Consider the following 26,675-nt stretch of genomic DNA (forward strand, 5'->3'; position numbering starts at 1 on the left):
TTGGTTTTGGGCTGTTAACCAGTTTGTCAACTAGGTCAATAATTAATTTTCTAGTTTAACTATAAGCTAATTTCAGTTAGTTGAATATTTACAAATTGCACCACATTAAAACATAATGTTTCAAGTATGAAAGCGTGATTTGATTGGAATAAGCAAGAATTAGTCATTTCAACGGGATCCTCTGCTATAATCATATTTTGCAGAATTTTTGTAATTCCTGCTAATGTGTGTACACTTCCAAACTTCTATATAATCCTTTTTAGTTTGGGAGGCAGTGTGTTTACTTGGGACCTATTATTAAAAGATAAAAAAAGGTCATTAAGAAGTAATCTTTAGAAACCCCTTATCTACATATTTATGTTAATGGCTAATATCCTTTTATTAATTAGTGATGATTAATTAAGTTAGTACTCCCTCCGTCCTAAATTAATAGTCGGCTTTGACTAAGTCAAGACATTAAAAAGACCAGAGGAGTATATAAAACTACCCCTATTAAATGCTATGCTATTACTAAAATAAAAAATCTATATGGAATTTGTAAGAAAAAACATAATGGGTAATTCTATTATTTATAGAAACGTTTAAATAGAAGATAAAAATAAAAATCTATATGAATTGATTTAGTAGATTTGTTTCCTATTGATGAAGGAATCATTTATGATTATAGACTGATTATATTTAAAAATAAATTTATAATTGCAAAAAATTGAAAGGTATATTTGAGAGTTTGACTAAAATATATAACTACAAACAGAAGCTGGCCAATATTTTAGGACATACAAAAATAGAATAGAGGACGGTAATTTTAGGATGGAGGGAGTATTAGTTAAATTAATTAGTGTTTGAGTCTGATTATAGTGTTAGGATTAGAGTAGAAATTCATTTCCTCTTTTAAGGTTTGGAGGAGAAGAAGAAGTAGAGGAAAAAAAAGAAAAAACTAGGGTCTGTGATTTTCTTAGCAAAAATGAAACTTAATAATGACGATGAACACTCTAGTAGTGATGAAAAAGTGGGGCATTAGGTAATCTTGGTTCCGATCCTACCGATTTGGATTATGTGTTGAATGAACAAGAAAATGTTAACCAAAGCATGCTTGAGGATATTTTTATAACACATGAGCAATGTTGTCTAGAAGAAGAAGGTGATAATGTAGTACATTACAGACCGATAATTAGGGCCCGGTTTCATACAACATCAACAACCTAATCGGCGTCAAGCAGTACTTTACAAATCAATAATTAGGGTTCGGTTTCATCCTAGTATAATCATGGGTAAAATCAAATTCAATAATCTAAAGTTGGATGAAACCAGCTCCATCTTGGTTTAAACATGGGTGCAACCAAATTCAACCCAATATAAAACCGGATGAAATCAGTTTCATCCCAGTTTAAACATGGGTGAAACCAAATTTATCTCAATCAAAAAAAGTCATCCTAACTAGTTTTAAACAATAAGTTCCACTCTAAATCACTCTATATTTTTCATATACCCATTACAAATTACAATCATTCTTTGTATATTACCATCTCAACTAGAGATCCTAGTTTCTTATTGCAGGTGACATTGTTTAATTTGGTGTTGCGCCACCGCTCATTAGAGAAAATGGACTCACCGTACATTAGAGAGAGTGGACCATTTACAGTGTCTCTCTAAAGGAATATCTAATACATGATGAAACTAATTTCACTCTAAATTCATACATAGATGAAGCCATATGTTCAACTCAATGTAAAACATGTTAAAATTAGTTTTATCTTATTTTTAGACGTGGGTGATCAACCCAACGTAAAACATGATGAAATTAATTTCATCTTAGTTTAAACATGGGTGAACCCAAACTCATCAATTCATTTATAACAAGATAAAATTAGTTTCATCTTACTTTAAACATGTTTGAAGCCGAATTTGTGCCTAATGTAAAACACGATGAAACCAGTTTCATCTTAGTTTAAACATGAGTTAACACAAATTCAACCCAATTTGAAAAAGACGAAGCTAGTTTCATCTTAATTTAAACATATGTGAACCCAAATTCAACACAATATTTAGCAGAATGAAACTGGTTTCATCCACCTCAATCATAAGAACTTCAACATCTCAATTATAAAAAACTCAACATTTAAATAAAATAAAATCATAGATAACATCACTCAATTAAATCTCACAGGAAAAACACCTCAGTTACATCCAGCTATAAAAAAACAAAATAAACCAATTTAATGATCAATTTATGGCTTCCCGAAAATAAATCGAAAGAAGATTAGGGTTTTGAAACTTACAAGTTTTAGGATTATCAAGAGTCCTTTGTGAGACTCATTGATTAATTCAAACCCTAATTAGGGATTTAGGAATCTTTAATGCTGGTGGAATCAGTGTTTCTGGTAATATTGTTGGCGTTGTATGACGGCGGAGAAAGATGACGATGGAGATGTTGTAGAAAGAGAGAAGTGATGGTAATTACCATTGATGCCGTTAATGGGAGATACGGTGGGGAAAGAGAGGTGGTGTCTGCAGAGGAAAAACATATGATTTTGAGTTGGAGTGATAAAGGAAAAGGTTTGTATCGATGGTTAGAGGGGCGTAATGGAGAGTTTTCATATTTAATTGTTCCCGTGCATTTCACCCTTGCCGAAACTTTACTCGTCCATCTGAACCAAGAATTACATTTTTCTGGGCAAATGACCCATTTTCTGTTATATTATTTCTTCAGCTTTAAAATTTTGGGATCAGATCAAATAAAACTTGTGAAAACTACAGGGAGACCCATTCTCCCAGACTTTTCTACTATGAAACCCACGCTCAGAAAAACACAGGCGCGCACCCATTTTATGGAAGAAAATTATTCTCAAACCCATAATTTATGAAATTATGTTTCGGTCTTTTTTTTTCTTCTTCTTCTTCTCAGATTCGTATCTCCCTACAACTTTCTTTCCTATCTATCGACGGAGTCCAAAATCTGGATTGAGATTAGAAATTGCAGCAACCAAGTTGGGTCCGTTTGTCAACTGGATTGGGTGTATTCAAGGGTTCGTTTGTGATTCGAATCATCTACAGTTGAGGTAATATTTGAGAGGAAGAAGTTAGGGTCTGATCTGTTGATGTAATTCATTATGAATGAAGTTTTAGAAGATCAGATAAGGAATTTGGTGAAGTTGCAAAACTGAAATCAACAAAGAAAAGGGGATCTGGGACTGATTGATTAAATGTGTTTTGGTGGTTGTGTTCGAAGAATCGGGAGCTCGAGATGATGTAGAAGTTTGGGTTGTATTTTAACTCAAGAGAGCCAGGAAAGAAGAATTTCTTACATCCCCTCTTTTCTCTGTCCAAGATATGTTGTTGCTGTCGTTGATTGTCACAGTAAATGATGATGAATGAGTCTAGTTTATAATTCCTGGAAGAAGTGGAGTTATTGGGCTGTGTTGAATGTGAAATTGCAGGAATTGGAGAGCTGAAGGAGATGGTTTCTCAACATACAACAACACCATCAGGTAGCGTATATCAACTTTTCGACCGAAAAGCTGAACCACCATCTTATTACCACCTAGTTCGCAGCTGTTACAATGGTTGTTGTTATGGGCATTGTTGATTATCTGGGTCGTGTAAGAAGAGGAGAAGAAACAAATGATGTTGCAGATGTTTGTGTGGGTGTTGTATGTTGTTGCCGTGGGTTTGAAACCAGCAAGATATCGAAGGATACATGTTGTCTATGGTGAAGGTTTGGTACAGTTCTGGCAGCGAGAAAAGAAGGAAGAAAAGGGTGCAGAGTGATTCGCAAATTTGGTTAGTGCTGTGGAAGATTTGTTCAAGGCTAAACAACAAGAACATAACCAGCTGCAGCTGCTTGACCGCACCGTTTCCTTGCTAGTTTGTTGTGCGCTTGTGGGATGAGTACAAGGGTTGTTTGCAGCGGATGTGGCGTTAATTAAAAGCCAGTAGGGTGAGCTAACTTAGGTACCAATTTGTTTCAGCATCGGATAGAGTTTGGGTCCTTGAAAATAGCTAAGAAAGAGTGTAGCTGCCGTCAGTTTTATGAGATGAATGGCTACAGATTGGTGGTGTTTAGTGTTTGTATTGAACAAGGATTGTTGGAGGCAGTTTATGGTGCGACATTACAGGGTTTAGCACATCAGGTTTTGACATAAGAAGCATTATCAACGACAGCTTGGTTTGCTGCCAGGATTTGACTTGAATCTATGATGTTTTATTCTACGTCTGCAACAATGGATATGAGGGTGTGCTTGTTGTCCGAGATTGAAGAGTCTGATTTTTGTCGAGATATAAATGGGGAGCTGTGAAGTTGGTGGCTAGTTATGCATGATACGTTGTTATGACTGCATAACATGTCAAGATCAGATTTGGTTTTTAGTGTGTTGGGTGTTGTTTTAAGTTGTTATGCAGGTATGAAAATGGATGCATAACCTGTTATACATCTACAATATTTGTTGCATAACTTGTTATGCAGTCCAGAAAACGGTTGCATAGCACGTTATGCATCAACTTTTTCGTCACTATTGAAACCAACAAAAACAAAGAATGCACAACTTGTCATGCACCTACAATAATATCTGCATAACATGTTATGCAGTCGTGAAAATTGATGCATAACCTGTTATGCATCCGAAAATATGGCTGCATAATGCATTATGCACCGAGAAATTTGTTGCACAATCTTTTATGCTCGAGAAAATAGATGCATAGCCTGTTATGCATCCGAAAATATGTTTCCATAATGCATTATGCATCAATTTTTTATGTACGCACTAAAATCAACCAAAACAATGGCTACATAACTTGTTATAGATGCATAACTTTGTTATGCAGATGCATAATTTGTTATGCAGTCGAGAAAATGGTTGCATAATTCGTTATGCGTCTGCAGAATGTGTTATGCATCTTTTTTGGTGGCTGCATAATGGTTATGTAGTCAGTTTTCGAAATTTTGCCTAAAATGATGATCACCTCCGATTTTTTCGTGAAAAACAAAAATTTAATATTGTTGTTTGTACTCGTTGCGTAGCTCTCTTAAAAAGATTTCCAACGATATAAAATTTGTAAAATTTCAAGGTGCGGATTTTTAGATATGTTATATCCAAGTTGCGTTGCCAATTATACCCCTGATGCATAACCCGTCATGCGGATGCATAATCCTTCATGCATACATTTTTAATAATTTCATATAATTATGGGTGTCACGGTATCTAAAATTAATTGTAGGCCTGAGAATGAGAATATTTTTTTTTGGGTCTCCCCCTAATTTCCCCATAAAACTTTGGTGGTTAAGTAAACGGTACATGCATGTAAGCCCAACTGAAGACTAACCCGGCCCAAACCTCCATGGTCCGCACACGGCACATGTGTAAGTGGTGGGATCAGATCAACTATAAATACATTCAAAATCAGTTGAAGTAAATTTGGTTGCAGATTTTGTCTCTCTTGGCCAAACCCTAGCGGCCTAGACTGTGCATCTCAGTAGAGCAATAAAATCGGTAGAAGAACAAGAATACGGCGTTTCTGTCTCCACTTGGTTTAGTAAGTGTTCTCAGTATTCTTTTTCTTTTTAGTTTCTTTTTAATTTGTGTTTAAAATTGATATCACGATAAGTTTTTTTTTTTTTTTAGTCACTCTCTAAAATTTGTTTAAGCGGATAAACTTCAGTTGTGCCAAAAAAAAAAAAAAAAAAAAAAAAATTGTATTGTGCTTTAGGGTGTTTTTGGTTCTTAATTTGTGGCTTTATCATTGTGAATTGAATTGGCATACAAGGAGCACGACTTATTGGTGTCCATAAAGCTGCAAAAACTATGTTAAGTATAATAATGTCTTAAACAAAACACACCCCAATAATTTTGGTTCTCGTTTCGAATTGTCAGACAAGAAGCTAATGGAGGAAGAAAACCGAGAGAAAAAGAAAAGAGGTAATCGTTGTCGTGATCACAATGAAGTGAATGTTATTTCAAACATGGTTAATAGTGGGAGAAGTAGTACTTTGGATCCCAATGATTATGTCATTATCGAAATATTGAGCAGACTGCCGGTGAAGTCACTTATGAAATACATGTGTGTTTGTAAGAATTGGTCTTCCTCGTCAGCAATCATGTAAGTTATAATAAGTATACGTTAATGACATTTGATATATTGTTTGGAGGTAGACCTGGTGGATCACTATCAACAGCAGCTGTTCACACCATAAGAGATACTGATTTTCCTAAATATAAATATGATTATTATTAAAGTCTGCGGGCATCCAACTCAAAATCAATTGACAATGAGTGGAGAGGCCCTAATTTATATTAGATAGTTCTTATTAATTTTCATATTATGATATATTCGTATTATGATAAGCTATTAAAGTTGTGACCGCTTAAGTATTTGTATTACACGCCACTGTACATAGCGGGTGTTCTCTATCGCACACGGAAAGTTCCTTAATGAAGCTGAATATATTTTTTGTTTGTGAATCTTCTGGAGCTGGAGTCTATGCTCTTGTCACCCTACACATGAATTACTAGTCAACTAGTTCCACACCTCTTAATTCTTCAAAGTAATTCTTAGATGTTTTTTGTTCATGGCAGAAGAAAAGGGACGGAGAGATCAGAAGGAAATAGAGGCACATTCAATTTTTGATTTAGGGGGAAAGCTGACTTCAATCAAATATATTTGACCTTGACTCACTTAGGGTGCAAATATAATTTACTACTTAAAATTATCCCTAACCTTATAAGGGGTTAGTCAAATGAGATTTTGAATGACTTCTGGGGAGTTCGTAAATCTATTGTTAGTCCATAGAGAATTTTGGAGAGTCTCTCAATGTCTCTTGTTATTGGTTAGAGATTTTTTTTAAATTATTTAAATTCTATGAAACTCCATTTTATTGGATTAGGATTTTATAAGAGTCACTCCAACACTCCTATTATTCGAAGGAGAATTGAAAGTCATTGATTTTTTGTTTTCAGAGATTTGGAGAGACTTTTTCTTAAAAATAGGCATGGTAGAAATCTCTCCTCAAGAGGTGATATTTCGGGAGACTTGGAAATTTAGAGCTTTTTTGGTTTTGGGAGTGAACCATTTTTTTCTCTCCTTGTGCAGTAATACACTTAAAGGACACTTGGAAAGGGGTAATCAAGACCAAATGTGGAATAAAGTGATTTTTTAAATTGGAGAATTTATATTTTAAAATCGGCTATGTGAGTTTTTGTGATATATATCGATTTTAAAATATATATTTCAGCAGTTATGATTTTTTTTCCCGATTTTAAATTGTTGGAAAACTCCGCATAGAGAAAATCAGTGGTGAGATAGCATAGAAAATAAAATGTGTGACGAGTGGAATAAAGTGAATGAAAATTTAGGCATAGGACAGCAGTGAGATTTATTTTGGCAATGGACACATATTTCATCAGGTGGTCATGGTACTTTTATTATTACTGTAACGTGAATAATAAAAAAATCGTTATCGTCTGTAATTAATCAGGGATATTATACAATTTTGTCTCTACAAATCACATAAACTTTCTACAAGTCTCATTTTTTTGTCCCTACAAACCTCATTTTTTGTCTCTACAAATCACAAAGACTCACTAAAATTCTCTCAGAAAATCACTAGAAATCTCTAGATTTTCAGAGAATCTCTAGGAATCACTTCAATTAAAAATCTATGAATGTCCATAGAAATCTTATTTGACTACCCCTTGTTAATTTTTCCTTTTAATATTTTATCACTATCAATGATTCAAGTTAATTTCTACCGGAGTGTTAATCTAATTGAACCTGACTGAGCCATCCTATTGTGAAGTAGCTTGTAGTCCAGTATCGAACATTAAAGCAAGCTACGAGAGACATTTGTGTCGACAACACCACCACTCTTGCACCATCAAGATTAACCATCGTATTGTAAACAAACACGAGCAGTGTTATTTGTTAGTGATGAAAGTAGCATGTAATGCATTAGTATATTGACGCCTAGCTACTGCATTAATGCATTAGTATATTGACGCCTAGCTATTGCTAACATACTACTTTTCAACACCAAAGCTCTTATCCAGTAGAGCTTTGGTTTTGGTTTTGGAAAGTAGTATGTAATACAGTAGCTAGGCGTCAATATACTAAGGACTTACAATTATAAACTTAATTAACACCAGTTTTTATATTATTTTGTTGGAATACAACATGGGTCGTTCTTACGTACTCATTATCATGCATATGAATATGATTTTATCATCAATGATCAACCTTAGTGATGAATCGACATTAATGCATGTGAAACTAGCTTAAATTGCCAGTTAGTTGCTTTAGATTACATAGGTGATCATCGTGATCTTGTTCAATGCATAATTACATATATATGTGGTACATCTTATTTCGATTAAATGACTGGATTCAAGATAGTGCATAGCATTTTGTATCACCGAATCCCATAACTTAAACTCTATCAATGATGTCGACGAAATAATAAACATGTCTATAAAATAAGGATGTTTGCTCATTAATCATAATACGTTATGCCTTCGGATTCTGCTGTTATAACAAAATGCAATGTTTAATTTGTCAATAAATAAACAAAAATCAAATCAAATTTTAGAGTTAATGGTTTAGCAATGGTAGTGGTAAAAGACTAGGAGGAAAAATTAAGGTTAGGGAGGAAAAATTAGATTAGGGATGAGTTTCGGTAGTAATTTATATTTGCGCCCAAACTGAGTGAAGATCAAATCCAGTTGACCAAAAGTCAGCTTTTCCCCAAACGTTTTGGCTTTTTCTTTAACAAAAATCCAATTTTTTGCCTTTCTTTTTTTAAAATTTTATGTCGGATTGCATTGGACTTGGGCTTTTCTAGCGTAGGCCAAAATATTAGTATTTCTTATTTGAGCTTAAATATGTACTACTAGAGGAGAAATGGGAAGCCAAGGGTAGGCAGTTGCCTACCCTTGCCGTGGGTTGCCTCCGCCCCTGAGCAGATCCCTAGTGATAAAGGCTAGTTTACTGGCCAATTCCCTTCATGGCCTAAAAAGGACGCGAATTTACAGCTTAATATTTCACTTTTTTTTGCGACTTATATGTTGCATTTGACTATTGAACTAGCTAGTACAATTTGTTGCATCCCTTATCGACGCTCTACATATAGTACAAGCTTCTAAAATATAGTACATGACACTTGTTCTCATGATATTTTCCAATAGATCAGAAAAGCGGACTCACTGAAATTACTGTTAAAAAATTTGGGTATAGTCGTATAGATGTTATTGAAGGTAGAATTTTTTTCCTAGGAAAATGAGAATATATTAAATCAAAAAGAGTGTTTTACGGATGACTAAGGAATGAGGGTGTAGTACCCATCCATTCACCTGAACTGTTATGCTGTCTGCAATGTTTAGCAGCAGTATCAACAAAAGATAAAATCTCTGAGTTACTGCTAACATGCCTGACTTCATAAAAATTGAAATTTTCAAGAACAAACTTGCAATCATCTAAGATAGAGTTATTGAACCAACTACTCTGGCTAATTTATTTTTAATGTATGAAACTGGATTTTTCGCATCACTATTGATGCATATAACTTCAAAATTCAAGCTCCTTCCCCATTCAGCAGCAGCAAGGATTGCTAGACTTTCAGCCTCTTCCGAATATCTATCTATCCCTGTGATTGTTTTGCAGCCTCCGTAGCTCCCTGTTTCATCAACAAAGTAGATGCCAATGCCAATCTTATTAGATATAGTAATATAGGAGGCATCACAATACATCATAATACATCATAATACAATTAGATAGCAAGTTATTAGCAGGATTTTGAAGAGTAGTGGCTTGTGTAATAACATACATAGAATTACTAGGAACTGCTTGAAGCGTTTCTTCAGCAAGTTTCATTGCAAAAGTAGTTGTTGCAGTGGTACTTAAAGATTTTCCTTGAAAAGTCTTAAAACACCTGTCTCTCCAAATGGTCCAGGCAGTAGTAAGAATTTTGCACATCATGGACTTATCTTTACAAGACGAAATCCACTTACTAATCCAAGAGTTAATATCCATACCAGCATTTGCATCTTGTAGAACAAGGTTACCATTAGGAATAAGTGCCCAGACAGCTTGTGAAAAAGCACAGTTGAGTAACAAATGCTCAGCAGTTTCAATCATGTTATCACCACATAAAATGCACATGTTATCTTGTTCACTATTAAATCTAAACACTCTAGACTTAGTAGAGAGAACATTTCTTATGCATTTCCAAAGAAACAACTGCACTTTAGGAAGAACAGGTGTATCACATAGGTCCTTACACAGTTTAGTTTGTTGAGGACTAAGTGGTGGTCTATGTTGGCTAGAAATGACTCTATAAGCCGTTTTCACGGGAAAAAACCCTGACTTGGTGTGAGGCCAGATTAACCTATCATTCCCTGTCAATGGTATCCTAATATTACTGATTTTTTGACAGTTTTCCTGAGTGAAAAAACATTGAATTAAATCAGTGTTCTAATGTTTAGTGTCAGCAATAATAAAGTCAGAGACTTTAAGGTTGGGGTTTCGGTAAGCAAGGCAAACAGGGTTACTAGGTTTATCAATCCAATTATCGCTAAAAGTTAAAATGTTTTCACCTTTCTTAACTTCCCAAATAAACTGATCCTTAATAACATCCAAACCTCTGCTAATACATTTCCAAATCCAAGACGAATCTTTGGGTTTAGGGTGATTGAGAGCATGCACATATCTGAAATACTTACACTTAAGGATAACAACCCACAAATCAGTAGAGTTACAGATTAAATTCCACGCAGTTTTGACTAACAAAGTCAAATTAAAATGACTTAGATTTTTAAAACCTAGGCCTCCTTGAAGTTTGCGACAACAAATGTTTTCCCAGGCTATATGATAACTACCACCTGACTGATTTTTTCCCCACCAAAAGTCCCTTTGAGCCTTCTCCATTTTATAAAGAACCTCATCTGGAAGGAGAAAAGTATTCATATGATAAATAGGCGAAGACTTTAAGACATGGTTAACCATAATAGATCTGCCAGATTGTGTTTTTTCCTTTCCATTTAGCATCTCTTGTATCAAAATGATCAGCAAGATGACTAAAAGCATCGTTCTTTGATCTACCAATGAAAAGGGAAATACCCAAGTACTTTTCATTAAGGTCAATTTTCCTAATATTGAGCTGGCGAATGAGAGAAACACAAAAATCTGGATTGCAGTTCTTACTAAAGAGGCATCCAAATTTTTAATGTTAATGACCTGACCAGAGCAAGGACTAAATTCATTGATAAGAGACATTAAATGATCAGCTTCTTCATGGGATGCATTACTAAATATGAGACAATCATCTGCGAAGAACAGATGAGAGATGCTAGGAGCATGTTTAGTAACTTTAATCTCATGAATGAGCCCAACAGATTCAGCATGTAAAAGATAGAGTGAAAAAGACTCCATACAAATGATGAACAGGTAAGGAGACAAAGGGTCTCCTTGCCTTAAACCTCTAGAGAGTTTAAATGAAGAACAAGGAGTACCGTTCAGCATAATTGAGATGTTGGTTGTACTAATGCACTGATAGATAATATCACACCAATCATTAGAAAAGCCAAATTTCCTAAGGATATACATTAAGAAAGTCCACTCAACCCGATCGAAATCTTTTGACATGTCTAATTTAAGACCCATATACCCATTTATAACCCTTTTTCCTTTTCATGGTATGAACCAGCTCATGGGCAATCACCACATTGTCATGAATATGTCTGTTGGGCACATATGCTGCCTGGTATGGTGAAATGATTTCCCCTAGCAATGGTTTCATCCTATTCACAATGATTTTAGATATAATTTTGTAACTTGTGTTACAAAGAGAGATGGGTCTAAAATCTGCAGGGGTAGAGGGATTATTTATCTTAGGTATTAGACTCAAGAAGGTATAGTTCGTTTCCTTGAGGATATGTTTAATCTCAAAGAAATTCCTAACCATGAGCCACACACCATTTATCAAGAGATCCATGTTCTGCTTATAGAAGTCCGGTGGAAAACCATCATGCCCTGGGGCACTCCATGAATTTTCATTTGATTGATAGTGTTTCTCACCTCCTCAATAGTGATAGGACTCATCAAAAGATCATTTTCCAGATCACTAATGCAAGGATCAATACAGTTTAAGAAAGAAGATTAAGAGTTTAGAAGAGGAGGAGAACGAAAAGATGGATCACATTCAGGTTGTTCGGTTTTGTGATAGCAAAGATTCATGTATGTTTCTTTCCTTTCAATATCTTACATTTTGTTGTGTATCCACTTTGTAAGATTGTAATTCTTGCTTATTTGTATAGATTTCCAAACTTCTTCCAATCGTGTGTAAAGACTATCATGATCCAATGAATCTAATCTTTTCTTTCTCATGAATGTTAATCTGTTATCTTCTGGCGAACTGTCTAAGAATTATTTGTATTCTAGCTGTTTTTATTATCTCAAGGAATTTGTTGTAGCCTCTTTCTAAATTTGTAATGGAATGCCGTGGAGAAACTCTGTTATATGGATGTTTAAGGCAATGCTATATCATATGGATTGAAGTCTGTTTCCCAACCTACACAAGGATATTTTTAGTTAGATTTTTTACAAATCATAGAGACAGCGCCATTGATTAGAGATTCACTCTGATTTTTGCAAGAGAATGCGTACTATCCCAGCAACTGTAGTCCGGACATTATGGAGAGAAAGAAACAATCGCATCATAGTGATTAGGGTTTGGAGGCAAAGACTTTGATTCTGGCGTGGGCTATAGCTTCTATGGATCTTGTCTGATAATTTCTTGTTTCTTCGTAACCCTAGGTGCCAGTAGTAGACACCAAATTCGGCTAATTGTGGATTAAACAATTTAGGTACACCAAAACTCAAGACTAACTCGGTCCAAGCCTCACAGGTACGGTTAGTAAGCCCCACAATTACAACCCCGCGACATATATGCTGCGTGCTCACAAGTACATGCAAATACTTAGTAAATTTCGTTTCTCTTCACCAAACCCTAGCCTCCATATCTCCGTCAGGATCCTTACTGATTAATCTCTTTGTCATTCGTAAATTCTTATTTAACAATAGGTGTTAATATAAGGAGAGCAAGTCTGCAAGTGGCAAAAGAACAAGAATGGCATTTCTTTCTCCACTTGGTTTAGTAAGTGCTCTGAATTTTCTTTTTCTTTTTACTTTGTGATTGACAAATTGTAATTTGTATTTACAATTGAATTCAGGACAAATTTCTTTTGCAATAAAGTATTTTGGTTCTTAATTTTTTTTTGTCTCATTGTGAATTGAATTGGCATATAGGGAGCACGATTATCTGGTCGTCGGCGTAATCGCCGTCCACAAAGCGGGGTTCAGAAAGCTAATTTTAAGTATAATAATGTCTTAAACCACGCACCCAACAAATTTGGTTCTCGTTCCGATTTGAAACCTCATGGCCAGAAAAGGAAGCAAATGAAGGGAGAGACTCGGGAGAAGACAAAGAAAAGAAGTAAAGATTGTTGTCATCACAATGAAGTAAATGCTATATCAAACACCATTAGCAGTAGGGATAGTGGTATGATTTTGTTAGAATGCGCGCATCCAACTCAAAATTAATTGGCAATGAGTGGAGAGGTCCTAAGGGATTATAAATCGCAGGATCTTAGATTGCCCATAGAATGTGGGACTAATAATCTCAACACGCTCCCTCACGTGTAGTCTCGTTGGGTCTAACACGTGGACAATAATAAATCGGGTGACGCGGAGTAAAGGTGCGGTCAAATGACTCGACACAAATAGCCTGCTCTGATACCATGTTAGAATGCGGGCATCCAACTCAAAACCAATTGACAATGAGTGGAGAGGCCCTAAGAGATTATAAACCGCAGGATTTTAGATTGCCCATAGAATGTGCAACTGATAATTTCAACAGATTTTTAATCTCAATGACGATGTCAATATTGAGATATTGACCAGACTCCCAGTGAAGTCACTACTGAGATTCAAGTGTGTTTGCAAGAATTGGTTTCACTTAATTCAAAAAGATACAACATTTGTCAATCTGCATTTTGAGCGTTCTTAAACGCGACCCCTTCTCCTCGTCACCAATCATAAAATGAAGTATAAGAAGAAGTATAATTTAATGACGTTTGACATATTGTTTGGAGGCAGTGGTGGAGGAGTATCAGCGTCAACTTTTAACACCATACAAGATATTGACTGTCCTAAATATGAAAAGATGTTGAAACCTGTAAATGGTTTAATGGGTTTCTTCAGCAAAACAAGAATCAACCCTGGTGTTTGTATATGCAACCCCAGTACCGGAGAAGTTACACCATGGGTTGAATCAAAATTGTTATATGATGCAACCAAAAGAACCCATAAAATATATGTGCATTCTCCAAAGGCTACCTGTACATTGGGATATGATCCTGACTAAGGAATTTAAAGTGGTTGGCATATGGAGTTCGGGACCTTCATATACAGTTTGTGAGATCTTGATTATGGGAGACAATCAATGGAGAAAAATTGATGAGATACCACCATATAGTTTAGAATCTCACGGATCTTATGTTTATATAAATGGTTCGATATATTATAGCACTGATTTGCTTGCCTTTAGTAATGCTGAGGATAAGGAGAGACCAAAGATCATTGTGGCATTTGATGTTGGAAGTGAGAAGTTCAGAACGATTAGGGTCCCAAATTACATCATTGATCAGCCTGGCTATGACGTTACTTTTATCTCTTATAGTGTTCAATTGTTAGATTGGATGGACGGTTAGGTTTATTAATCAAGCTTAGATATTCTGATGATATCCCCAAGTTATGGTTATATGATGATGATGATGATAGAAACAAGAAAAGCTCAACAAGTTCTTGGGCTCGAGTAACTATGGACCTGACACTTTGGATGAAGATCGAAATGAATTTCAGATAAATCCAATTCCAGGAACAAACCAAATTATCTTAACCTCTTATGTTAGAACATCTGATTGGAAAATATCTGACACTACTTATCACTTATATAATTAGAAAAAGAAGAGCTTCAATCAGATTGAGATCAGTGGGATCCCCTCCTCGGTTCCATTTTTTACCTCGGAATCAGTCGTTGCAACTTTCTTCGAGCACCTGTTACCTGTTCGGAAACAGACTTCATTCGAGCACTTTTTGCCGGTTTGAAAGCAGACCTGGACACCCATTTGATATGTTTTTGTAGGTTTCTGTTTGTTCCAGCACCTTTTTGCTTTCCTTATTAATGCTATAGCTAGTTTTTGATCGCATTTGTAAGTTTAGAATCTCACTAAAGACCGTGAGATGAGTACAACATGTCGGAACTGTTTCCTTCCAAATCTCTCTCTTATAATTGGGTTACTTGACTTAAAAAGTAACTGCCCTTCAAATTCGATAGTCTATTAACGGTCCACTACCAGGACTATCTGAAGGCCTAGACGATGCTCATTGAAGTGATTGGTTTGTATTTGTTCAATTCAATTTGCAGGACTCCATGCAAGCATTCCATTATCAACTCAGTTCTGGTTATCAATTCCAGTACTGGAATACGAGGATGGGGATGCACATCCCATACCCATTCCAATTATCTTATTTTAGTTTGAATCAGTAGGAAATTACTGTGACTCTGGGAGTCATGTTATGTTGCATGTTAAATTATTAACAGAGGTATTGGATTATTAACACAGGGAGAAAGCTAAACAGACCATTTCAGCTTCAATTAGCATCACTTTCTACCAAAAGAATTGCCTCTGCTAGACGACCCATTCCTAGTCTCTTAGTTTCATAAGCATCACTTTCGCAGTTGCACTATTCGCGATAGCTTGGGCGGACTCTTTTTGATTATATTGAAATCAGAACCCAATTACCTAGGTAATTGTTCATTCATGTTCTACAAAATATTACGGTCATGTAGATTTTTGAAGTACGGTCATGTAGATTTTTCTATAGGAAAGTGGTCTAATCAAACACTCGAAACTCAAAAATTCCAAAAAAAGAGGAACTATATATAAAAACCCAGTAAGCATTAAACATACTTGAATCCATCTGAGCAAAAATCTTAAAAAGAGTACATAAAATGACCATAAATGCATTCGCCATAGTTCCAGCATTACGACAAACCCGTGTCAAATATATAGAGGATTTGGGCGCTCTAGCCATAAGTCCAGCCTGTCTTTGAAAAGATTGAATTCTCCATTTAAATCTAATTTTTATTTATTCAGCGCATAATAACCATGACGTAACAGCAATGAACTAAACCATCTACTTTACAATCATTACCGCAAACAAGAGGAGTTTTCTAATGATTGCCACCTCGGAGACGAAGGACAAGGTGAAGAGTAGACTCCTTCTGAATGTTATAGTCGGCGAGTGTACGACCATCCTCGAGCTGCATTCCAGCAAAAATCAACCTTTGCTGATATGGAGGAATGCCCTCTTTGTCCTGGACCTTGGCTTTCACGTTGTCAATAGTGTCAGAGCTCTCCACCTCCAAAGTGATAGTTTTCCCAGTCAAGGTCTTTACAAAGATCTGCATACCACCCCGAAGACGTAGAACAAGATGAAGAGTATGTAGTTGCAGGAAATCCTACACTACACCCCTCATATGATTTCATTGTTGATCAATTCATTTTTAGGTTTACACTCTTAATTTTATTGATAAATTTTTGGGTGTTCTTACAAGAAAGATAAAGAAATCAAGAATGATCTCTGATCTCAACTTTCTCTCTCCTATTTACTTGTTTCTAACTCAAAAAAGATCTCTCCCTCCTTTACAACTCGAATGACTATTTATAAGGAAATACATAGTGGATGACAGCTAACCTGTCCTTTATTTTCGGATATGATTTGCGACATTCTCGCAACCTTACAAATGTTAATTTCGCAAGCTCTCTAATTTTCGCAAGACTGACACATCTTTCTCATGACTTTAGATGACGTCATTTATTCTATCATTTCTGAAACTGTTCTGCGACGCTACTGTGTTGTACCATTGATAATTTCACTGAGACATGATTGTTGCGAGATTTTGATCCTACATCTTGCCTCTTCTCATATCTTTCTCTGCAAAGTAAAGAATGATGTGAGAAATGTCGCAGCTTCTTATCTTTTCGTATTCCACATTTATCACACGTACTATCTCTTCCATTTATTTCTTGACACGTCTTCTGTAACCGCTACTTTTCAACCGCTCACGTCTCTTCATCTTAATGGTGTTTATTTCTTCGAGTAAAATTTTTTTTCTTTATATACTCTTATCCCCCCTTTTACTTTTCTTTTTACTTTCTTTCTTCTATTTTTATTCTCTCATCTCTGCAACTCTGTTATTCTTCTGCAAATTCTGCTGCTGTAATTTTTTCTTCCTTCAATCCTTTTACTTTATACATTCCCATACTCTATATTCAAACATGGCTCCAAGTGGTCATAGATATGAGAAGAATTTACAAGATGTCCAAAAAGATCTTGCTATAAAGGTTTACACTCTCCACCATTCCTGGTGAGAATGCCAAATCAATTCTTTCTGTCAAGCTTTTCTCTAATCAAAATTGTGATGATCAATCAATCATAATTTCGCTAGGTCATTCTCGCAGGTCTCCCTATTCCTCTTTATAACCCAGACTTCCTTTATTTTATGAAATTCTCGCTCATTCCGGGATTTTCGCGAGCCATCTTCCAACTAAGTGGGGACTGCATCCGTCTGATGCTAGAGTTCGCTAATCGTGGTGCTGGTAGAGGATCTCTTTACTCCAAAGAACTTAGGGATCCAAAATTCGCAAACTAGAGATAGTTGCTGAGAAGTATACAGTGGCGAATTTCTTTGAAACTACGAACTTATCTCCATGAAGAAAGAGAATACTCGCTGGGGTATTCGATTAAGAAGGAAAGATAACATTGATGAAGCCAAAATTCTTATGCAAGATATTGACTGGCATTCTGGTAAAACACAACTCCTCGCCAATCCAAAGATGATAAATGGTGTGTTTTCCTTCTAAAGGGGACCCTACATTGCTGGATCAAACGTTCTTCCTGCGAATCTCGCTGCATATCAACCTTGGGTTTTCTCTTGGCCCGAGAAGGAGAAAGAGGTATGTTTTCCCCTTTAACTCATTTTATATTTCTTTATTGATTTTTACTATTCTGTTCGCTAACTCTTGCGACATTCCGCAGATCCAAAAACTAAAGATAGTTATAACAGGACTGGGAAATCTAGTACTCTGTTAGCTCTTCGCTCATACACAGATGAGGTAAGAAATTTTCTTTATGACTTTAAATAGTATGTTACTTCCATGCTTCCATTTCTTATTTCTATCTGTGTGTGAAGATTATTGCTGAAGTAGAAGAATCTGCTGATGCTGCGAAGATTGGTGATAAAGGTAAAGGTGCTCTTCGCAGGGAAAAATCAACTGGTCCTCCTCCAAAGAAAAGAAAAGTTCGTTCTTCTTCTCCTTCAAATGTTCTTCCTAACGAAAATTCTGAAAGTGACAAGGGTGATGAGGATAACGATGATCTTGCTGCAACTGAAGATTCTCCACCTGAATCTTCTATGGCTAAGCTTTCTGGCCTCTTTTCTGATTCTCTACAAGGAATGGGAGATAGCCAATTCGCAAATACCTGCAAATCTCGCTACCCTTTGTGATGTCCCTTTACTAGATGGTGATAGCTCTCTTCGTGGAGTTTCTAGATCAGTGACTCCCGACTTCTTGCATTCTCTCAATAGTCTGGTATACTTTTATCTTTTACTTCTTCATTGTTATAACTCAAAATCTCTTTCTATATTAATATTTTTTATTTATTTTCGCAGGCTGGAAAAGCTTCTTTTGCGTTGCCTCAGATCTAGAGAGAAGACGCGAAAATCTTGAAAAGAAGAATCTTCAATTTCGCAAAAAGAATGAAGAATTGGAAGCTGAAGTTAAAGGTTTCGCGAGAAAATAGACAATTAGAAATTGATTCTTCCTCTATAAGAACAAAATTTCTAGTCTTCACACAAGCTAATAATCAGCTTTACGGTATGTTACTTTTCTCTTTTCTCTTTATTCATTCATCTGTTTTTTATCTTATTTAAATGATCCTTTTTGCAGACATTTATGGTCTTTCTGATGAAGCTACCCTTCTTCGTCATTTCCTAATGCCTTGGATAATGATACCCTTCTTGAACGTCTTAACAATTCCTTAAATAGCTTCTCAAATGATAGAATTTCATCTCTTTCTCTAAATGAACTTAGATCAAATTTCGCCTCTTAGAAATTGATCATAGATCCAGTTTAGGCTTAGCCAACAGATTTAAGCGTCTCCTTATTGATTCCAAAGAGAAAACCAATGAGTTAAGAACCAAAATTAGCGGTCTCATAGATGATAAGGATCGTATCTCTGATCAAGGTGCCAAGGCTTTGGCGAAATTCCAAGAGGCTCTCCTTGAAGTTCAACTTGAGCGAGATGAAGCTAACCGCAAGAATATTGAACTCTGCGAAAGGGAAAATCAAATTCGTTCTCGTCTTCTCATAAGTAGTGAGGATGAATTTGTCTGGGCTGCGAAAATTTTAGATGATGCTAGAAAAGATTTAGGCGTAAATGTTAGTCTCCAAGTTGAACATACAGCCTTGATTAGAGACATGATTTCTGACAGAGAAGGTTGCTAATTGCTCTTCTTTACTAATCTTTTGCTTCTTATGAATTTTCATCAAGTTAATAATTGGTTGTCTTTTGTTCGCAGATTCTGAAAATATATCGTGAAAAGATTGAAGAACTTGAAGCTGAAAAGGAGGAACTCGCAAAGAATCTTTCTTCTCGCAACGACAAGTATTCTAGATTGAAGAATCAAATCAAATCACGTTGCGAATTTTAAGAATGACGCTATGCATTTTCGCAATCAAACCATCCAATGGTTTGTGATGATCATAATATCCCACATTCTGATTATCCTTGTCTTTTAGAAGAAATCAGAATACTCCCAGTTTGATTATCTCTGATAGCGAAGCTGATGAAGAATCTGATAGTGATGGAAGTTCTGATGGTGATGAGATTCTGACGCAGATGAAGAAGGAAACAAGTCTGATGAAGATAATGAAGGATTAACCAAGAAATAGTCTTTACTTCTTTCTTTGATTCTTTGTAATACTTGTACATTTATTTCTTCTTTCTGTATATTTGTGTTTCTTTCATTTTGACCTGCGTAAATTAAAACAATTCTTCTTTGCAATACAGTTAATCAATATAATCATTAATTCTTGAATTTTTGAGTAAATCTCTCATATGGAGACAAATAACATTTTCTAATTTCATACATTCCCATACTTGCCTCTGTTATTTGAATCCAAATGAGAGATTTCATAAAAATTCTTATTGTATAATTTCGCAACCTTTTGCGAAGTGAATTTTGTTTCTTTTCAAAATCTCATTCCTGTGTGGTCTTATTTTGCCTTCCTAATTAAAGGTCTTATTATGCCACCTCTTGTCATTGCGACAAAATCGCAGGACGTCCTTGCACTTTCATGCAAAAACCCATTGATCTTGCCTTAACTTTTTCTTTGTATTATGGCCTCTTCAGGAATGTTGCGACAATATGACAGGCCTAAATATTCTTGCGAAAATAAACCCCATGACATTGCCGTCTTGCGACGAAATCGCAGGACGTCTTCGCACTTTCATGCGAAAACCCATTGATCTCGTCTTATCTTTTTCTTTTGTATTATTGCCTCTTCAGGATTGTTGCACAAATATGACAAGCCTTAATATCCTTGCGAATAAAAAGCCTCATGACATTTGCGTCTTAAGACACTTATCAGCTCCCTAATGGAGGGTGCCGCCCTTATCTCCCCTGGTTGCCCCTTCAAGGAGGCGTACTTCTACCATACAAGGTTAGCTCCTCCCATCCAGTCTTAACAACAACCAGTTGTTTTCGCAGCCTCTTATCCCTTTTACCTATAGGGTTATGGTTACGAGACTGCACCCTAAGTGGGGTTTTCTTCAGGCCGAGTGCAGTATAAGCCAAGACTTGTCAAGAATGGCAAGGACGCTTCAAACGCCCCGGCACTCTTGACTCAACCGTGTACCTCGGCGCCTTGATCAGATCTGCACTCCTTGGGAGAGTCCTTATTACCTTAGTCGCCCAACCTAAGTCATATGCTTAAGTTGAGAATCCAAGGTGCCTCTCCCGGATGGGCTTTATTGACCCCAAATCTCCATGACTCAGGTTCCGGTGGCGGTGTAGCCTTTCCCTGAGCATGCAACAGGTACCCCCTTATATGACGTACTTTAGGTCTTACATTTGCCTCTTGCGAAATTGTATTCGCGAACTAGGGTGTACGCCATAAAGGTTCGCCTCTTTCTTTTTGTCATTCTTCTCTGATTATTTTCTGTAAAATTCATTATCTCTGCGAGAGTCTCGCAAATCATTAATTGTATCTGAATTTCGCAATCTCAATTTTGTTGTTCAATCAAATGTATTTTTGAGAATTTTACTTATTGCGAGATTATCGCAACAACTTAATCATTCATACATTTCTTGTTTTTATTACTTTGCCATCCTCTGCTTCTTTATTTTTTCTGCTACTGCTTCCTTGGTAGTGTATGTTCATCCTTTTTATTCTGAGCTAGCATTTTTTCGCAACATCTCTTCTCCTTTCTTTTCGATTGTATCCACCATCAACCTCTCACTTCTTTGTACATCTTTGATTTTGTGTCGCCAGTTTTCCTTCTTGTTTGCTCTTCCTTCGCAAGATTCTATCTCAGTTTCGTAACATTCTTTCCTTCAACCCAATCTCCCTTTATGATTCCTACACCATTGGGGTGAGGGAATTTGATGCATTGGTGGAAAGTTGAAGCTACACCTAGAATCCCATGTAGCCAAGGTCGACCAATTAATGCATTGTAGGGTGATTCTACATCAACGACACAGAATGAGATTTCAGAAGATATTCCCTTCAATGGAATTTGCATAGTAACCTCCCCTTTAGGCTTGTTAGCAGTACCATTAAAACCATATATCTTATATGTTGATGGTATAAGATCATCATCTCTTCCACCCATGGTTTTATAAGTATGATAAAATAAGATGTTCACAGAGCTTCCAGTATCGACTAGAATTCTATTGATTGCCCATGAATCTTCAACTTCATCATCCTCATCTTCTTTCGGTTTTGGATTAATTTCTAATTTTATTACCAATGGATTGTCATGCACCTCTTCTCCTTCGGGAATTTCTTCTGCGGTAAAAGAAATGATCTGTTTCTGCCATTCCTCTAATCGCGAGATTTTCGCAATATTCATAACTTCTCTTCCATTATTATCTCTTGCGACACTCTACTCAAAACATTATCATGAAAATCTTCAATTGTGTTATATGAATGTACGGGAGAGTGACAGAATAGATTTTTTTCTTTTGCACCAACTTCAATGAAGAATGTTTCTTCCTTTTTCGTCGTATTCACTTTGTGATGTTCTGACGGTGGTGGTAATGGTTGAGGTTGCGGATGCCCTACCAGAAAGACGTTTAGTTTTCCTTGATCTATCATTCTTAAAATAATTTTCTTTACATTTCTGCAATCGTTTGTGGTATGTCCATGAAAATGATGAAAAGAACAAAACTCATGACTTCTGTGATTTGGAGGTGGTTCCGTTCCCATATTCCATGGTGTTGGTATATTCTCCATCTAGATTATAGCTTCCCATATCTTCTCCACACTTGCATTTAGAGGTGGCATCTTGATTTCTTCCCATACTACCTTGTGAGCTCCTTGTCCTCTATTAAAGTTTGGTCTTTGACCTCCATAAGTTTCTTGAGGTTGATAGAGTCTTTGAATCTTGTTATTTCCTCCACGACTGTAGAAATTTCTTTCTCTTTCATACTCTTCTTGATCTCGACTCCCCATAGCTACCAACTTCTGCTGATTGTTACCTGTCACCTTTTCTTATTATACCTGCGAAGTATTCGCCACTGTGTTTATTAGCTTGGGTAATAAGCTAGAATTCGTTGTTTGTGAGCTGGTGTTCGCAACTGGATATGATTCCATTTCATTTTGTCTTTCCTCTAAAGCAATGTATTCTTCTTGAAGTTCTCGCAATTCAGTCATTGTAATCATATTCTTGACTCTGAAAATTTAGACATACAACAAGTTTGTTGCAAACATAGCATTGATAAATGATAATATGAGATATCTCTCATCTACACGGCCAGCCATTTCGCTACACATAGTTCTCCATCTTTTAGTCAAATGTTTCAAGCTTTCGCCAATCCTTTGCTTTAACCCAAGCACATCTTCTATACCAGGTCATGAGGAATTGTTACTTATATATGCCCCCAAGAATGTAGTCTGCAAATGATTGAAGGAGGTTATTGTATTCTTTGGTAAACCTTCAAACCATTTTAACGCTTCTCCTGTTAAGCTGGATGCGAAATATTTGCACAATACCGCATCATGATTTTCCCATTGTAACATGCACCTCACATAAGCTTTAATATGTTGAATTGCACAAGTTGTTCCATCGAAAATGCTGGTTAATGCAGGCAAATTGAATTTCGGTAGTATTCCTTCTAATTGTACTTCCCTTGTAAATGGAGTTTTCGCAGCTTCTTCTACTGCTTCATCAAATTTTCTTCTACCTACTTCTCCTCTGTTATTTAACATTCCCCTCATTTTTTCTAATTCTTTCAAGATTTGTTTATTTACTCCTGAATCTTAACCCATTGGTCTCTTTAATTTTGCTTCTCTTCTTCTGCGTTCACGTCTATCTTCTCTTGCGAAATTTTGTATCTCTTCTTCATTATCCTCATCTCTCCTTCTTCTGCGATTCTCTTCCTCATCCTTATCTTGAATTCTCAAATGATGACGTCGTTCATTTTCTCCTCCATAATTTTGTTCATTTCTTATCAATTCAATTCGTTGTCTTTCAGCCATTCTCTTTACTCTATCATACTCTTCATTGAGATTATCGTTATTCCGATTTTGTATACGCCTTCTTTCCCGATTTTCATGATTGTTTTGGCGAATTGTCTCCTGAAACTCTTGTTCTTCCATTTTCGCTCTCAATCTTTCACGTTCGCAGATTAAACGTGCTTGTTCAGCATTATGTCTTTCAATTTATTCTTCAATTGTCTTTTGATTTCTTTGAGTTTCTCTCACATGTAAAATTCTTCTTCCTTCCTCTAGATTTCCTTCGCCATCTTGGTTATTTTGTCTCTGATTTTGCCCGTTATCTTGATTTCCTCCAATTTGCCCATCATCAAAAGTTTCATTTTGTGGAATGTAACGATCATCGGTTCTTTCGCTATTTTCGCGATATTCTTCATTAAGATTTGACATTTCTTCTTGAATATCGTTTCCAACATTGATCGTGGGTGAATTTTGCCTCATTTCTCTTCTAGTCGATCTCGAATATGATTTTGTAATACTTCTCGATCTTCTATTCTGCAATCTGATATTCTCCATACTTAATTCGTGATTTTGCCTTGTTAAATTCGCACGTTCTTATGCCTCATCTCTTCTTTCTTCATGTATTCTTCGTCTCAATGTTTCTAACGCTCCAATTTCCTCATCTCCATGAATTATTCCTTCATATGCTTCTTGATTTCTCTCTTCCTGTCTATAATTTCTATTTTGTTGCTCTTCTTCTATTTCTTCTGCTGAATTTGATCGCCAAGTGTGTACGCTCACTCTGTCATAATTTGTATTCCTCTCTTGAACTAGTGTTTGTTGAATTGGCGATTTAATTAGATTTTCTCTATTATTTATCATTCTAGTAGATTCTCCCATTTCACTTCTTTCTCTTCCAGAAATTCTTTTGCTTCTTCTAATAGTAGTCGGTTGTTCGGATGTATTTCTTCTTCTAGCCATTTCTTCAATGCTAACAGTATTTCAAGAAATTATGAAAAATACTTAATCAATTACTTTAAATTTTCACAAATCTCAATATCAATCTTTAGCTTTTTCTAGAATATTCTTCAACTCCTCCCTGTTTCTAGCGCCATTATGTAGTTGCAGGAAATCCTACACTACACCCCTCATATGACTTCATTGTTGATCAATTCATTTTTAGGTTTACACTCTTAATTTTATTGATAAATTTTTGGGTGTTCTTACAAGAAAGATAAAGAAATCAAGAATGATCTCTGCTCTCAACTTTCTCTCTCCTATTTGCTTGTTTCTTACTGAAAAAAGATTTCTCCCTCCTTTACAACTCGAATGATTATTTATAAGGAAATACATAGTGGATGACATCTAACTTGTCCTTTATTTTTGGATATGATTTGCGACATTCTCGCAACCTTACAAATGTTAATTTCGCAAGCTCTCTAATTTTCGCAAGACTGTCACATCTTTCTCATGACTTTAGATGACGTCATTTATTCTATCATTTCTGAAACTGTTCTGCGACGCTACTGTGTTGTACCATTGATAATTTCGCTGAGATATAATTGTTGCGATATTCTGATCCTACGGAGTAGACTCTTTATGGATGTTGTAGTCAGCTAAAGTTCTTCCATCTTCCAACTGTTTACCAGCAAAAATCAAATGTTGCTGGTCTGGTGGAATGCCTTCCTTATCTTGAATCTTAGCCTTGACATTGTGAATAGTATCAGAGCTCTCGACCTCAAGGGTGATTTTCTTCCCAGTTAGAGTTTTCACAAAAATCTGCATTGCACGGTTAGGAATTAAAATTCCTTTAGAATAGAGAATGAGATGGTGGTACAACCCAGAGGGAATGTATGTGTTTAGTAGATAAGGGAGACTCTATTTATAACCTAAGCTCTTAGACGAGAATTGGAACCTCCTTGGAATGTTCCGGAAGCAAGATGTGTAAAACGAATGTAGTTGTGTTGAGACTATTTACTATTTTCGGGTTTTTCTGGAAGATTCTGAACGCGTCAAGCGAGACACTATGGTTTTGGAAAGTATTCAAGGAGGAATGTAGCATTCTAGAACTACCTTGTGCCCATTTAATTTTCTTGAGGGGGCACCGGGACTCTAGGGTACCGTCTAAGTTACGTGCCGGGGAGGGAAAGAGCTACTGTGGACTTTTGGTGGGGTGCAGTGGTCGTTGGGGTTTGTTTTATATGGAAAGGCATGGTCATAGTAGAAATTGACATTTAGTCCCAAAGTTCCTGGGCTTTGGACGTTTTAGTCCACTCATTTCAGGCCTAGTACTGTGTAATCCAAAATTCACCCGTATTGGACAGTTTAATCCAAAATCTAACGAGTTAATCCAAATTTTCACCGATTCAAAAATTACATGATTTTCTCAGTACCAAAGTTACCCTTAAGAGTTACAATCGTTCTGAACTCATTTGATTATAATCTCAGATTTCATTTCAGGAGAGACTCAGAGTGAGAACGATAGAGATCGAGAGAAACTATTCTTTTCTTTCATTTATTCTCCATTCCTTTCTTTGATGCAGGAACTGCAACAAGGAATTGCAACTCAATCCAGGAGAAGCCTTGATGAGATTCAATCTCAACATTGAAGAATTCGTCACTTAAAGCGATTGGAAAGATAAGTGTAATCTATTCTTATCATGCAATTTGATTGCGAATGTTAATTTATCGCCTTTGGAATCAACTTCAGATTTATTTATTTTTGCGATTTGAAAAACCTAATTATTTCAGTTTCAATTTTAGTTTCTTATTCGATTCATGAATTTAGATATATGTCATTGTATGGGAAAATATGGTTTATGTTGGATACAAACAGTCACTTCTGGTGTA

The 26,675-nt window shown here is 36.0% G+C and overlaps 1 protein-coding gene across 1 annotated transcript; it reads right to left on the reverse strand.

The window, feature by feature from the left end:
• Window positions 1–16,276: 16,276 nt before the first annotated feature.
• LOC113319068 (polyubiquitin-like) lies at window positions 16,277–25,610 on the reverse strand. The gene is made up of 2 exons (XM_026567366.1): window positions 25,417–25,610; window positions 16,277–16,547 (listed from the first exon to the last, which is right to left on the reverse strand). The coding sequence occupies exons 1-2, from the start codon at window positions 25,608–25,610 to the stop codon at window positions 16,277–16,279; spliced, it is 465 nt and encodes a 154-aa protein (XP_026423151.1).
• Between the last annotated feature and the right edge of the window lie 1,065 nt (window positions 25,611–26,675).

The sequence above is a fragment of the Papaver somniferum genome, chromosome 10 (assembly GCF_003573695.1).
Source record: "Papaver somniferum cultivar HN1 chromosome 10, ASM357369v1, whole genome shotgun sequence".
In the NCBI taxonomy this organism is placed as follows: Eukaryota; Viridiplantae; Streptophyta; class Magnoliopsida; order Ranunculales; family Papaveraceae; genus Papaver; species Papaver somniferum.